Source organism: Acanthaster planci, linkage group LG20, assembly GCF_054643075.1.
Source record: "Acanthaster planci isolate LZ-2023a linkage group LG20, COTS_SCS, whole genome shotgun sequence".
NCBI lineage: Eukaryota > Metazoa > Echinodermata > Asteroidea > Valvatida > Acanthasteridae > Acanthaster > Acanthaster planci.
Window position 1 is genome coordinate 9,918,596 of NC_141796.1, and position 15,925 is coordinate 9,934,520.

Sequence of the window (15,925 nt, forward strand, 5' to 3'; positions counted from 1 at the left end):
CGTTTATTCTGAAAACATGAAAAATGGCCATGGCATTTAGTATTCTAGAGCCATCCGGAAAGGTGTTTCTACTATAGTATGAACGAAAGGACGATAATTAGGCTTGTCTGGGTACACCGTATAGTCACTTCAAGTTCGGTGTTCTACCGTGACAAACTCCTGTAAAATGAAGATGCTTCTTTGTAGTGGACTCTGGTTACGCGCATTAAACATTCAAGGAGTCCATTTACACTAGAGTCCCTTAAATCAGAAAACCTTAAAATCTTTTCGACACTTTTTATGCCCTTGTGCTCAAATCTCTCCCCACCCACTCCACTACAGCTGTGCTCCGCTTAAATAGGAAATTTGGAGCTTTGTAAAATATAGGTCGCCCTCTAGGAATAAATCTGCAGTCCGTCCAGCACTAAAATCGATCCTGAGTTTTATTCGAAATCAGCTGGTATCGATAAAGTTAACCACAACAATTACGTATAATTATGGGTGCTTCGTACGTACGTGGGCGCACATCGTAGACAGATGATTGCGGAAGCAAGGAAATATGACACCCGACGAACTTAAGTTAAGTTGCACAGGGGCCCTCCTGCAACAATTTGTTCGTTCTTCTACAGGGAGAAAATGTTTGTAAGTAACAGGTTTTTATCGTGTGATCGTTATTGCCTTGGTACCATCGTATTTGTGGACATTATCCCGAAATTTTGGGGAATTTTGTCGAAAGGGATTAGGGTGCCCAGTATTCGGACAAAATTAAGTTGCGAAATTTACCCGCGACATCGACAATTACCCTTGAAGTGCGGCCCCCCGCTGGGAAACTGTTCCAAATGCAGATGCCGCTTGACACCCTGTGCGCAAACCCTATGAGACTGATCTGAAAAATTCTAGGCCTAAGTGTTTTCTAAGTAAGTCGAGGCCTAGCGCGCTTGTGAACGATTTGAATTTTTCCCTTCTAAATTGAACTTTTCTGGACATGCCGGGCAGGAACTTCACGGAGGCATCGCCTATACATTTAGATGCCCCTGGTCTTTACCTCAATGCCCATTGAAACTTCCCCATAGACAAGTTGATTTTCTAATACAAGTGCCCTTTGCAAATGAGAAATTGCCTTGCTCTTTCAACAATGAAGTTCCTGCCCTGGGGAAGAGTAATTCTTCCGTACAGTGACTTATAATAGCCATCAGACATGTCAGAAAGCAAAAACATGTCCAGAAAAGTTCAATTTAGGAGGGAAAATACCAAGTTGTTGACTGAGAAAACACAATTCTTCAGACCAGTCTCGTAGGGCTTGTGCACAGGGTGTCAAGTGGCATCCGTATATGGAACTCTTTCTCTGTCCTGGACATGTTTTTGCTTTCTGATGGCTAATAGGCCACTGAAGGGAATACTTACTGGCGTCCGTATATGGAACTCTTCCCCCTCACTCTAAATTAAATACAGGAGCTCAGGGGTAATAAGACCTTATAGCCCAGCCATTGCCAGCCCACCTGAAGTCAGTAATTTGAGTAAACATGGTAAAGATGATCATATCCTGTGAATTTTGAATTGACACATTTCTTTTGAGCATGTTTCCTGTTACAAGTTTAGACTTGTCAGAGGTTGAAATTTTTTTAACATTTAAACGTAAAAGTTTTAGTGTGTTGGGTGTTTTAATTGAACTTTAATATTCATACGAATGGCTGGGGATAAATCTGGGTTCAGATGAAATGTAGTGCCCCCAAAACCTGACTTTACGTGTAAAAATAACTAAAATGTCTAAAGTTGGAAGAAAACTTATTCCCTTTATTTGACTGATGAATGATATTTCCATGTACATGTAATTTTTTGGTGATTCTAGAATTGGTGAGGCTGTGCTGATGAGGGTAGGCCTCATCTTGTGTTGTGTATCATGGTAGAATTGAAAGTAAATATTGACGGTGTGCAGCGCGTGGTCTGCGGTGTCAGCGAAGCCACTAGGTGCCAAGACATCGTCCTTGCACTGGCCCAAGCCACGGGCCAGGTTGGGCGCTTCAACTTGGTGGAGAAATGTCAAGATTCAGAACGGTCCCTCCGACCCAACGAGCACCCCCTGCGGGTGATGGCCAAGTGGGGCCCAAACTCCAGACAGGCTTATTTTCTGCTGCGAAAGACGGGGTCTACTCCGGGCAACAGTCGGCCGCCTTCTGCCACCAAGGAAATCAGCGAGAGGTTTAAGCAAACTGATAGTCCGACGGAATCCATAGGTGAGTTCCCGCAGCAGAGACACGTGAATGTGAGACGGTCGCAGACTTTTAGTGGGTACCGCGGTGCCGGTGCACCACACCCGAGTGGCCATCCGCAAGAAGTCACTGCGAGGGACATTGCCAGGCAGCGAGAGCTAACCGAGCTGGTTTCTATACAGCAGGAACGACTCGCCCACCAGTTGCAAGACCTGACCGACATCGAGAACACCATCCAGACAATGGTTGAGTTTGAACTGCTGCCGATGGCCAACAGCCACCGCGACGACTCGGATTCTGGTATCGAGGAGATGGAGCTTCGATCCAAACGGAACAAAGCCGAACTCCGTGAGCTGGAGTTCTGGGAGAGTGAGCTAGAGATTGAGGCCCAGCTGCAGTCGGCGCTCACCAAAAAGATCAGCAAACTCAGAGGCAGGCTCCAGCTCTGCGACAAAGAGCTATCGCTACGGCAACGGGAGATTGCCAACTTAGAGCTACAAATCCAGAAGCAGCGAGAGAGGTTACGACAGGAGGAGGATCAGACTGCCCAGTCGAGGCTGACTGAATTACAAGAAGAGATTTCACTTCTAGAACAGGAGTACGAAGACTTCAGAAAAAACACAGAGGAGGTAATCTGCCCGATTTAAGTGTGTAACCTATATAAACGAAGCCATCAGTTTTAACGTGTTTAAGCTGTAAACCTGGGATTCTCAATGTTGTGTAAGTAGAGTTTCAAATTTAATAAAAGCACGTGCAGATGTCACTTTATGCAGAATGTATTTTGCCCTTCATGCAAGCGAAACAAAAATTCCCATTCCCTCTGATATTGGATGGGTAAGTTTCGTAATCTGTGACTAGGCACACCTAAGATGTGAGATGTTCAACACATTTATGCATGCAAGGTTCCTGTTGGCAAAATTTCAAACAACAGCCAAAGGCCACGTTTCTGTTGGCACGTTTTCAATGCAGTGCTGATTCAATACGTGTAATTGTTTTTTGCCAATATCTCAGGAGACAGCCAGTGTTTACGAACATTAACCATTTGGTGACAGTGTCAGCTAGAATCCTGTACTTGAGTCAATTGTGACGGCCGTGTATTCTCATTCGCTCGCTCACTATCATCCCCAGATTGAGTCAGAGTTGGCGAGGCTGAGCCAAAGCCTGGGGACCAAGAGGGCGGAGGAGAGCAGACTGGCGGAAGATCTGGCCATGGAGAACATGAAAGGGCTCAACCGTGCCACGGTGGCGTCATCGCAGGAGGGGTCCTTGTTGTCCGAGTCGGCTGGTCACAAAATGCAGAGCATGGTCAGCCTCTCCCGCCAACGAGCCGAGAGCACACCCGTAGAAAGTAAGAGCCCGACACTCTGAGGGTATCCTGTCTCATGATCGGTCAAGGTCCACCATTAACTTCGCTGGAAATTTCTCTGAGCTTGGAAAGATTGAGGGCAGCAAGTATTACCATTATTTCTTGAAGCCCCGTGAAGGTCCCAGGGCAAAGAGTGTGCCAATTTGTGGGCTAAAATTGTGCAGGTGAAAGTTGAAGGCAAAATCGAAGGCAGAGCGCTGATTTTTCCCAAACCTCCGCAGGTATTGCTAGTGTTGCCGACTTGCCTATTTTCTTCTTTTTTTTTTTCTGTCATCTCGCAGTGTACGCCACGTTTCCATTCCACCGTCTCGTCAGCTCGCGCCATCTCGCCGTCGCAGAACCCTCAGGGGAGAACCCCGAAGGCATATTTGTGTGATTCCCTCCGCCCAGCTCTACGGAAATGATTTCAACCAAGGTGCTATTACTAGGCGTGTCCTTCCACTCCAATAGGTATTGAGTGTAGAATTGGTTCTTGGACCACTCTCGACAATTCTCTTTTCTCTAACCCCTGGAAGAGTTTGTTGGCGTTCTCCTCAGTGAGACATGTTTTTCTACTCGGAATGAATGATACAAATCCTTTCTTCTGACAACATTGACCCAGATGTATATGCTTTAAGTGAGCAAGTTCAGGAGCTCAGTTTTACGGCCCATAAAGAAGAATGAATACAATATCTATGTTCATCCGAAGGTATTCAGATATCCTAACGGTCTTTGTACTTACATACTGTGCTGTTTTTCAGTATGCACTTACATCATGTAAAACCAAGTACACGTACATTATACAAAGTGATATGGAGAACTTCTAGCATATAGTTCAGTGACTAAAACATGTCTCCTTTTTAAAAAAAATGTGTTTTTCTGGATTTGAAAACCACATTTACGTATTACATTATTTAACCATTATGGGCGATTTTGTTACACAGTAGGGCAGTATTTGTATTTGTATTGTACCTTGATTCATGAAAATATATTGATTTTGTTTTTCAGAAAAAGGGACTTGATGGAACAAAGTACTAGTAACAAGTGTTTCTAGCATATTTTTCACCGTGTAGTTGATGCAGATGGGTGTGTTATTTGACTATATTCAGCACAGAACCTTGCCATGAATGTGTTTATTCGTACATTGTAAAACAAAAATGTATATTGTGTATAGTGTCTTTGTTTTGGTTCCCATATATTCTTTTGTCACTAAATGTGCGGAAATTTAACAAAACAGTGCTAACTTTGTATGCAAGATAGTATTAATGTGAGAAAAAGGAGGCGGCTAGACACGCCATAAAAATTGAGATCCTCAGCCCGCTTTTTAGCTACTATTCTCGGCCCACGCTCGAGCGAACACGGTGAAAGAAGGCAGACCCTGGCTCTTGTGTATATGGTAATTGGTCTTTGTGTGTAGCCCAGAAATGAAAAGACTGAATTTGCATCATAATCACCAGCTTCACAATAGTCCCCACTTTGAAAAGAGGCAACAGGAATGTGGAAGCATGAGTAGAGCCGCACGCCACCGAACAATCAGCCTTTTCACCGTGTAATTCAAAGCGTGCAGAGCAGGCAGGGCCACAAACCGAGAATTTGCAGTTTGGCAGGTGGCCTTCATGGCCAAGCGAGGCTGGAATTCTTGGAGTCGGCTTTCGGCAAGAAATTCCCGTCCTCAAGGGGTTAGAGCAAAAATGAACCTGATTCGTGAAGATGAGAAATGAATAGCATATAAGTTGAAATGCTCATATTCAAGGGCAGATTAAGAATCAAATTTTTGGGAGGTCAAAAACTTTTCGGGGGGGAGGGGAAATTAAGGAATTTATTTCTGAGGTGTAGGGATAATTTGGGGCTTTGCATTTACTTGAGAATGAAATGAAATATTTCCCCCAAATCACCTTTACCTGTCATATTTTAATTTGTTCGGGGAGGGGGCATGGTCCCTGCTTACCCCTGCTCTATTGACAACATCCCCCCCCCGTACATTGTTTAAATAGAGAAATATGAGTTGTTTTTTTTTTGTTAAAAATGAATTTTGAAATGAGAAATGTAGGAGTGCAAAATGTAATCTGCAGTCACCTCACTATGGTGCTCCATATATGCCGCCTGGCATTACAAAGCTTACATTGCATGTCGAATCTCGGGTGATATTTTAAGTTTCACATCGTGCATTACATTTAATCTCTTAATTTAAAAAAAATCAATACACTTTCTCAAATTTGTGTACATTGCTGGTGTGCGCACTTCTTCTGTTGCCGCGCCATCGCTGCACTGTTTCCTCTGGAGTATGAGCTAACTCTGTCACTGTTTGCAGTGTTGCAAGATGCAAGATGGCAGATATAGAACACCTTACCTATGTAGCTTTATGAGAACTACAATGCATGAAGTGGCACTCTTTTGTTATCAGAAATGTTATTATTTTTTCTAGAAAACTCTTACGGACGCTTCCACAGTTTGAGGTTCTAGGCCTGAGGCGTAGGAAATGAAAACAGGAACAGGGTGTGTTTTGAAGATGCTGATGTATTTCGTGTGTGCTAGTTTTTGTAATGGTGAATTCCGTCTTTTGTGTCATCAAAAGCTTTAGTTATGTAAACATTTGAGTACATGTATGGGGATATGAGGGGTATCGTTACACAGGTGTTTTTGGTAGTAGTCACAATGTTAAGTACGACAAAATACAGGGATAGGATTGCACAGAGATGTAGTTGAAATCCAAAGGCATTAATCACCAGACCAGACACTAATTTCAAGTTTGCTGCTAAGTTTGCACAGTATTTTACCGGTACATATAGCTGAGTTTAACCCTCACCCCCTAGGCTCTTAGGGTTAGGGTTACTGCTTCACTGAAATAAGCCAGTTTCATCATCCAGAAAGATATGTGTGTTTGTCTTTTCTGTGTACATACATAGTGCGGTTTAGTTACCGGAAACAGGTCATCGTCCAACAGTTCTACCTCAGAATGTGTCATCAGTTCCAATTTGGGGTGGGCCTTTTGTTTTGACCACACGCACAGAAATGAACTAAGGTTTATCCCATATAAAGGAAGTTTTACAAAGGATTTCTTTCCGGCTAAACGTCTAATTTCCCTGCTGGTTCAGGATCTCCTGCACTGTAGTTGTGGGGACACACACTCAACATCTCACCTATTTTGTGGGGACGGAAACGTTGTGGGGACTCGGAAATGTCTCCTCCACAACTCGGTTGAAAGTTCCCTAACCAAAGAACTTGTCCCCTGAACACGGTGAATGCCTACTCTCATGTACAAGTACTCAACAGTAATGCTTTTGTGTTCATGCGAAATCTTATTGTGTCATTACTTTGAACTGCCCAGAGCCTACGTGTAAATGTACAGTAGTTGAGTTGGTCTTCTTGGAAGTTTGTGTTGGGGATGTCATTTGGAGAGGGATTTGGCCAGTTCTCAGAACCTAACATTAAATATACGTACATGTACATGTATATTGAATTTGTTGCTTTAAGTGACTGGATGCATTACCACTTGGAAAATTTGGTACATGTATAGTTAATTTACATTTGATTGGTTGATTCTTGCTTTAAAAATCAGGTTTTTGAGGTTGCAGGATTTTAAGCACATATGTCAAGCTATATTAATGAATTTGCACAGGACAGAACCGAGACTGGTAGATTTGAACTTTTGACCGGATGTTTGGAGATTCCAATCTCGGTCTCAGTGGTTTCTGTGTTTGTTCAACTTTTATGCAAGCCAGTTCTCATTGTGGTCTTGAATGGACTTCAAAATCTGAACTGATTACCGTGTTTAGAAACAAGATGCAGGCGTGTTGATGCCGTTGTTATTTATCGTGGCCGTAAACCCCCCTCTCTCTCTGTCACGGTCATCGTCCCTTTGCCTATGACTGGCCATCACTACAAAAGCAAAAGAGTAAACTACAGTGTTTAACAAACACCAATAATAGACATTACCTCATGACTGGTAGATACTTGTACTAAACAAAAGGTCCCTCTTACAAAGGTAATGGGGCATGTGCGCATCTGGAGGCCAAACCCGACACCAACCGAGGGCGACATACATGTACATTTCTGTAAACTTTATCTGCCCATACCAGCAGCAGGTGATAGTAGAGCAGTCTTCGTTACATCATTTGTTGGCCATCTCTAGCAGCGGCTTGAAAGAAAATCTTTATATTTTGGGCAACATTACTGTGCAGCTCAGTAGCTACTAGTGACGCATTCATGCAGGAGCTTGGAGGTACTCAATACATGGTTCCCTTTCCTAATGTCCTCATTGGGCCCATCAAAATTCCTAAAACCTCATCAGTTCCCTAGGAAACTACAGTGCCACCCACATGTGGTTCCGTGTGATCGCGAGTAATTACGGTAGTTGGTTCATGTGAACAGTGCCGTAGTGCAATATACAAAGGATCTAATGCAGAAATCAATCAAAGCAATCGTTTTTGCTCTCACAGACACCTAATGTCTAGTTAGTCAGTAATACATAGGCAGAAAGTTGCGTTTATTTGCCGTTTTTTTTATGGTGTCTTTAAAGTGAAATGTGCATTCAAAATGTAACGAATTTCTGACCTTCTGAACTATATGTACAAGCACGATGATGACAGAGATGGAGCAGACACTTTGATGCTCATGCCACATTGCCATTGTGCACCACGGGAAAACATTAAATTTCTGTGCTCATTCTGATGAAAATCGGTGGCACGTACTTGCTGTTGTGTATGTTTGAACCAGCCCAAGTCATATTGTACGTGTGTTCCAAACGGCAATGATTACTGGTACTGTTGTTGCACAGATGTTGTAGCCGTGGCTGAATCATCTGGCTGTGACTAAGAATCACACAGTACATGTACCTCTGCGGAGAGGGGTTTCCTGAGGTGTGCATGTTCATTATAAGCACATCCGTATACCCACACACTTTCTGTCAGGTTTTTCATTTCAGATGTAGGGGTGACCTCAGGCCTTAAAGGGACACATTTAGACTTCTCTGGTCTTGTTTATTAGGCTCTGGATAAGAGCCTTAATGGCATCCCTCTAGATTGAACCTTGGCTGGGTAGCACTGATTAAAAAAAAACCCATAAAAGTACATCTGCTATTTCCTGGTTTGCCCACTCCTGAGAGCTGCAAGGACTGTACATGTACCAAACGACAGTGACAGGAGAGAGTAAATGGCCGCCTTTTCAAGTGCCAAATCCAAGAACAGTTCATTGCACTTCTTGTCTTCAAAATGCCTGGAACCTGCCAATAGGGACAATTCCATGATGAATGACTGCTTTTGGAAAATCCAGTGATGAATTGTGTGGAATTCAGGCTATCTTGCACTTTTTAGTATGCATTTTTGTATAAGACCAGAGTAAAGATAGAATTGAAAATAAAGTGTGCTCGGAATTCTAAGATTGTGTTCAGTCAAGTGTTTGATTTTCCAGAGAAAATTTGAGGTTTTGACTATTTTGCCGTTTTCTGTGAAAAAAAGCAACCTTTGTTTAAGGCCTGACTTTTAATGGTGAATGCCTGGAATGGACAGAGACCAAGAGTCTCCATTGTGGAATTTTTAATTGGTTAATTTGCCGTTTGTAAACCGAAACCACAGAAAACCAAACTGGACAAAGTCAAAACTAAACTGCAAGGCTAACCTCTTGTCATTTTTATTAATTAAAAATTAATTTCATTCATTAATTAAATTAATTAAATTTGAGGCTTAATTTTTTTTTAAGGCTCCATTTTGATTAAATTTTGGTCAAAATTTAACATCATCCAAAATACGTCCAGGGACATTCTTGTCCCATCTTTCGAAAGATTTGTACAGCTCAAAAAATGAAATCACATTTTAAGGTCAATAATTTGAAAAAAAAAATTTGCTCAAACCGAAATTTAATATTAATCTTTAACAAAATTTCAGCCAAAACTTCAATTTCCCTCCCAATTACTCAAACTGATTGAACTGAAAATGTAAAATTCAGCCCCCCCCCCTCAAAAAAACCTCCAGCAAGGTACTTACCTTGCATTTGAAATTCTGGCCAAATTTGATTTTCCTTCGAAAATCGTCCTTTGAAGCAACATTAGCGTAGCGTTAAAGTTATGACACCTCATCCCCCAAAGCAGAGAGTTAGCCTTGCATTTTAATTCACTTTCAGCCACAAGCTTCTCTACTCCACATCATTAAAAAAAAGTCATTTGAAGCAAACTGCCAATCATGTGATGTTTGAAAAAGGTCACCCCCCAAAAAAAAACTGCAAGGGGTTAGCCTTGGCACTTTTATAAAATTTCAGCCGAAACTCTGACACCCAAATTCCAAAAAAAAATGTCCTTTGAAGCAAACTGCCAATCGTGATGTTTGAAAAAGGTCAACCCCCCCCAAAAAAAACTGCAAGGGGTTAGCCTTGGCACTTTTATAAAATTTCAGCCGAAACTCTGACACCAAATTCCCCAAAAGAAAATGTCATTTGAAGCAAACTTTCCACAGTGTGGCATTTCATTCAACCCTCCCCAAAAGGGCAAGGGGTTCCTGTCAGCCTCGCATTTTCAACTGCACATTGGAAAAAACATAGATTTTACTTTAAATCAGTTAAAACATCAAGGCAAAATCTTCTTTCTATAAAGTTCAGGACACCCCCTCCCAAAGGGAAGGCTCTGCGAAACTAATTTATTTTGCAAAGAATAACCAGGCAAAATCATACGCGTGATTATTTCCATAAATATTTTAATACTTAATACTCTAGTCCAATATTTTTTTTTTGAAACTCGAGTTGGTAGCCAATAGGTCACACACTTTAACAATCCACCTAACAATCCAGCGCACCTAGTATAATCTGTGACAAGTTTAACAAATGTACTTTTCATTGTCCAAAGCTTGTTATAAAGCTTACTATATAAAATGTACCTTTTGAGGGCTACTACATTTTACAGGAAATTATATGCCTTCATTTTGAAATACATATTTATCAAATACTAAGATTCTGAAATTAATGTCTAAATGATAATTTTCACCATCAATTAAACTGTACTCTTCCATTTGCTGTCGACAGAAGTAATGTTTAATGACAGCACATTAAACCTGTTCATGTAGGCAGCAGATTGGAAAGTGACAAACAAAAGCAAAAAATGAAGCATAAAATAGAAGAAATTAAAAAATAAAATTCAGAAAGTGATCTATGTAAAGTGTAAACTAAAATAAAAATTTGTACAAGAAAGTAATGGATGACCTTAAAACAAATTCTCAAAACCAGACCATTGTTCTGTGTCCTCTAAATACACTGAATGATAGGGCTATTTGTCCTCCTGCCCTCAAATGAAGACAATGATCTTTGAACTATGACCTCTAGTCAGTCAGCCCCCTTTGGAGATTTAAATGATAGTACAATTTTCATGGAATATTAAAAGTTTTTGAATTGAAAACTAAGAAACAAAAGATTTATTCTAGCCATCAACACATTGCAAATCTGAGGGAGTTGCTTTCAAAAATGGACGAGGAGGGATGCGGGCTTGTCATTTTTATCGTCAGGAGTTCCACATTGCCACTCCTTCCAATGGGCAAATGGCAGGGGGAGGGGCAACAGGGCCATGTCCCCCTAAATACCCCCCAAAAAAATTTACAAAATGAAAGGTGATTCATTTTTTGCTGTATTCATTTCTCTTTCTTCCCAAAGTGTGTAAAACAGCTCCATAAAAGTAGCCTCACCCCCCAGATAGAGCAGTAAAGATCAGTGTTGCAGTCGAGACCATCACAAGACCAGACACAAGACCAGACACAGGACCAGACACAAGACCAGACACAGGACCAGACACAAGACCAGACACAAGACCTGACACAAGACCAGACACAGGACCAGACACAAGACCAGACACAAGATCAAACACAGGACCAGACACAAGATCAAACACAGGACCAGACACAAGACCAGACACAAGACCAGACACAAGACCAAACACAGGACCAGACAAAAGACCAGACACAAGACCAGACACAAGACCAGACACAAGACCAGACACAAGACCAGACACAAGACCAGACACAGGACCAGACACAAGACCAGACACAAGACCTGACACAAGACCAGACACAAGACCAGACACAGGACCAGACACAAGACCAGACACAAGATCAAACACAGGACCAGACACAAGACCAGACACAGGACCAGACACAAGACCAGACACAAGACCTGACACAAGACCAGACACAAGACCTGACACAAGACCAGACACAGGACCAGACACAAGGCCAGACACAAGACCAGACTTTGCTTTTGTTGCTTGAGACTAGAATTCAGACTGGAGGTCTTCTGTTGGTCTTCTGAAGGTCTTAAGTGGTCTTGACTACAACAGTGGAAAAAATTATGAAAAAACGTCCACGTTTTGGTCCCCCCCCAAAAAAAAATGGTTCTGAATCTACCTATGCCCCTCCCCTTGACATCACCATCAACTGTCATGACTCAGAAGTTGTTTGACCTAGTTTGGCAATTTTTCTATTCTTGAGTTTGTGAAATATGATTTCAGGAGCCTCTCGTCATCCTCTTCTCCAAATCGTGAAATCTTCCTGTCGTGCCTGTGGATTCCCAGCATTTGTCCCCTCCATGCTACACACAGTTACTTCAATACTTGTTATAAAAGAGGCATAAAAAAATTATTGCTGGCTTGGTAGATTTCACAGACAGCACAGAATCAACATCCTACATGCTTACAAAACGGTGTCTAAGACTAAAAATTGAGACCTTCATACGTGGATATTTACCTCCTACTTTTGTGACCTGCAAACGACCATTTTGCAGGACTATGGCAGTTGTCAAACAATTATTGGCAGGCTTTATGAGGTCATTTCAATTAGTGTCCTCTCAAACAGTAACTGGAGAACCCATGCTTGCAAATGAGTACATATAACTACCACAGGCTATCCAACAACGGCTCTAAACTGGACTGGACCGTTTACACAAACTTGCACATCTCTTCCTAACATTTAACGATCTTTATACTATCAACAAAAAAATTGCACTTCTTAAATTTAACAAGCAGCAAATGATACTTGCCAATAGCTAAAGGAATATATAAATTTTGATTGGTTTTAGAGTACATTGTACAAGCTTTCCATCTTTTTCAAAATTAATTGCACCTGTAGTCTGTTCTTAGTGCTTGGGATTTTGTTGGTACATACAACATTCCCGGTGACCTAAAACTTGTGTAGAATAAGTGCACTCAGACTGAGCACTTACTACAAACTGAAGCTTGGATCATGGGGGGAGGGGGTATAGTCCCAACTGCTACACCTTGCCCTACTGCTAAACAAGGCCCAACTGCTACACATGGCCCAACTGATCATCACTACAAGCTAGCTTCTGTTTGTTAGTAAAACAAAAAGCCATATCTAGTTGCTCCAAGAAAAGAACCAAAAAATAAAAGCAATGACAGGAAACTCCCTGAAAACAAAATGTGATTGAGATAAAAAAAAAGTTCATTATTTACAAGACTTGTATTATTTTTATGTACACTGTACATTTGTTATGAGTTGCATTGCCGTTTTCTTTAATGTACGTATTTTCTAATTGGTTTAACGACTATTTTTCGTAAAGAGCCTTAATATGCATAGGCATTTCCTCAATGGAAAAATGTTACTAGTCTTGACAGACATGTTACAAAATGGCTGAGCGCAGTCTTGCGACTCTAGAATCAGTGTGTGCACGTTGCACGTGGTGTGTCCTATGGTTTCAGTGTGTATGCTTTGCATCACCCTGTTCTTTCCTCTATGGGTACCACAATCAGAGGACTCTAGAATCAGTGTGTGCGCGTGGTGCGTCCTATGGTTTCAGCGTGTATGCTTTGCATCACCCTGTTCTTTGGTCTATGGGTACCACAATCTGAGGACTCTAGAATCAGTGTGTGCACGTGGTGCGTCCTATGGTTTCAGCGTGTATGCTATGCATCACCCTGTTCTTTGCGCTATGGGTACCACAATCAGAGGACTCTAGAATCAGTGTGTGCACGTGGTGTGTCCTATGGTTTCAGCGTGCATGCTATGCATCACCCTGTTCTTTGCTCTATGGGTACCACAATCAGAGGACTCTAGAATCAGTGTGTGCACGTGGTGTGTCCTATGGTTTCAGCGTGTATGCTATGCATCACCCTGTTCTTTGCTCTATGGGTACCACAGTCAGAGGACTCTAGAATCAGTGTGTGCACGTGGTGTGTCCTATGGTTTCAGCGTGCATGCTATGCATCACCCTGTTCTTTGCTCTATGGGAATCACAGTCAGAGGACTCTAGAATCAGTGTGTGCACGTGGTGTGTCCTATGGTTTCAGCGTGCATGCTATGCATCACCCTGTTCTTTGCTCTATGGGTACCACAGTCAGAGGACTCTAGAATCAGTGTGTGCACGTGGTGCGTCCTATGGTTTCAGCGTGCATGCTATGCATCACCCTGTTCTTTGCTCTATGGGTACCACAATCAGAGGACTCTATCGTGTAATTCGACAACCAGAATTAGAAACCATTATTACAATGGCACGAGGTGGTCTATGCGTGGATAACATGCTGCTCTGACCAATAGGGTGTGTGATTTAGAAATGCACACGTACGTCAAGTCCAAGATTGCACGTGAGTGCAGCACCATCAAAGTTATGGTATCTCCTTGGGATTAGTTCACAGCTGTTTATAGAGTTGTACGAGACATGAGTGTTGCAATTGTTGGAACCAAAATGGTGGACTTAAGCATCAGTGCAAGTGGACAGTTAGCACACAATAGCTTTATGCTGTGCTGCACACATAATGAACGGCCATTTTGGTTCCAAAGTCTGCATCCTAACACGTCGGTTTTGAGTACTTCATTTTATTGTCAAAAGCCAATAAAAGCATTTTCTGTTTGATTATTCGAAGATCTAAGTAGAACAAAGAAAAGAGTTTCACTGGGATATCAAATGTTTCCATGTTAAAAACAGTGTACCCAGTTAAGAAATACACACCCAAATAGCACCAGCGTCAGGTTAGAATTCACACACGGGACGACAGGCTTAATTGGCTGCCGAGTTCGGAGTATAAATGTTTAGCAGTTGCAAATGATTTTATTCGCTTGGTGAGAGTGAATTTCATAAAAACTACAGACAACTGGTTGATATATTGCCCATAACAAACTGTGTGTGTGTTAGTCTAACCACAGTCAGCATCAATATTGATGAAGCTAGGACAGCTGTTCCTGGGATTGAAATGCCCTCGCACAATGAAGTCTTAATACGTAGGGTGTTTAATTTGTACTGACATGGCAAGCCCCACTGGCAATGACAAACGGAGGCATTAACTTCCAATTGAGTCATTCCATGGGGTTGGGGCTCAATTTCTGACGGTATCAATTGTTACGGGGGCTCTGTGACAATCTAAGAAGAACAGTTATTTCCCTGCATGTGGATTCCAAATTGGCATTGTTATACATCTTGCAAGGCTGAATACAGAGGTGTGTGTTACTACATGTACTCTACAGGTCACAACAGGTGGTAAAAGTTACTCATGTAACAAGGACACCGTCACAAATCGTGCCCCAACCTCATGGAATCACCCGTCTACGTAGTTTTGAGCACCAGGTTCACAATCGGGAAATAAGTTCCACGGATTAGCCGGAGTAGCCTCAGACAATTATTTTCATGGATCAGTGGTTCCCTCTGTACTGATATGCTGAATTGGCTGTTGATAACCAGTTAACTGGTGATGCTACCATGCCCCAGTGCCAGCTTCTAAATGGTCATCTAGCCAATCCCAACCAGCCATCATTCAGCCAACGTTGATCGAACTATAGTTAACTACGGTTGTCACTCACATTTGTCCTATGTGGGGAAGAAAATTGCCTAGCGGATTTTTGTGCTTAGCAAAACTGAGCCAGCAACCGGCTCAATTTAATACTTTGTATGGCTATATGGTTGGTAACCTCTTTTCCCTAAGCGACAGTTTCCCGTGCTGAGCAGCTCTGTGAAATTGGACTCCGAGTCAGCCGCGCTCATCTCTGGAGGTTAAGCAGCCGAGACAGCTCCACCACCGAGTTACGCAGCACGTCGCGTTCCCGGTCCACCGTCAACAGTTCCTCCTGGAGGTGCTCCAGGGTGGCCAGCAGGGAGGACCGCTCGATCTCCAGGACGTCCAGGGCCGCCTTCATCTGGAGCACCTGGCCCACCAGGCGGGCATTCTCGTCTTCCAACTGGGCCGGGGAGGCCGTGGGGGTCTTGTCCTCCTGGGGGACAGGGACGGAGGGGGCTTGGGGTACCTCGCTGGTACCTATACACACACAGAATGAACAGACTCACTCTCAGGGTTTGATTTTGCACCTTTCGCAGGGGCCTTACTGCCAGTATATTGAGAACTAAGGTCAGCTAAATCAGTCCTGTCATTCCAGTAAGAATTTGGGTCTGATGAATATGTATTTTCCCCTTTCAACAT

At 42.5% G+C, this 15,925-nt stretch overlaps 2 protein-coding genes across 5 annotated transcripts in view; one reads left to right on the top strand and one right to left on the bottom strand.

Annotated features, from left to right (window-relative positions):
* Positions 1-471: 471 nt before the first annotated feature.
* LOC110975105 (ras association domain-containing protein 8-like) lies at positions 472-8,911 on the top strand. 2 transcript variants are annotated; one of them, XM_022227252.2, is made up of 4 exons: positions 472-621; positions 1,829-2,818; positions 3,318-3,537; positions 3,837-8,911. In XM_022227252.2, exons 2-4 carry the CDS (start codon positions 1,880-1,882, stop codon positions 3,929-3,931), a joined length of 1,254 nt encoding a protein of 417 aa, XP_022082944.2. In that variant the 5' UTR covers positions 472-621; positions 1,829-1,879; the 3' UTR covers positions 3,932-8,911. The 2 variants fall into 2 exon arrangements, with proteins under 2 accessions (XP_022082944.2, XP_086986517.1); XM_087130391.1 differs by having other exon boundaries at positions 484-621; positions 1,887-2,818.
* A 1,289-nt stretch (positions 8,912-10,200) lies between these two features.
* LOC110975050 (bridge-like lipid transfer protein family member 3B) overlaps positions 10,201-15,925 on the bottom strand; it is a 36,874-nt gene continuing 31,149 nt past the window's right edge. For all 3 annotated transcript variants that reach the window (XM_087130390.1, XM_022227147.2, XM_087130389.1), the window contains one exon: positions 10,201-15,763. In XM_087130390.1, the coding sequence (XP_086986516.1) occupies positions 15,489-15,763 (275 nt within the window). In that variant the 3' untranslated portion in view covers positions 10,201-15,488. The remainder of the gene's footprint in view (positions 15,764-15,925) is intronic.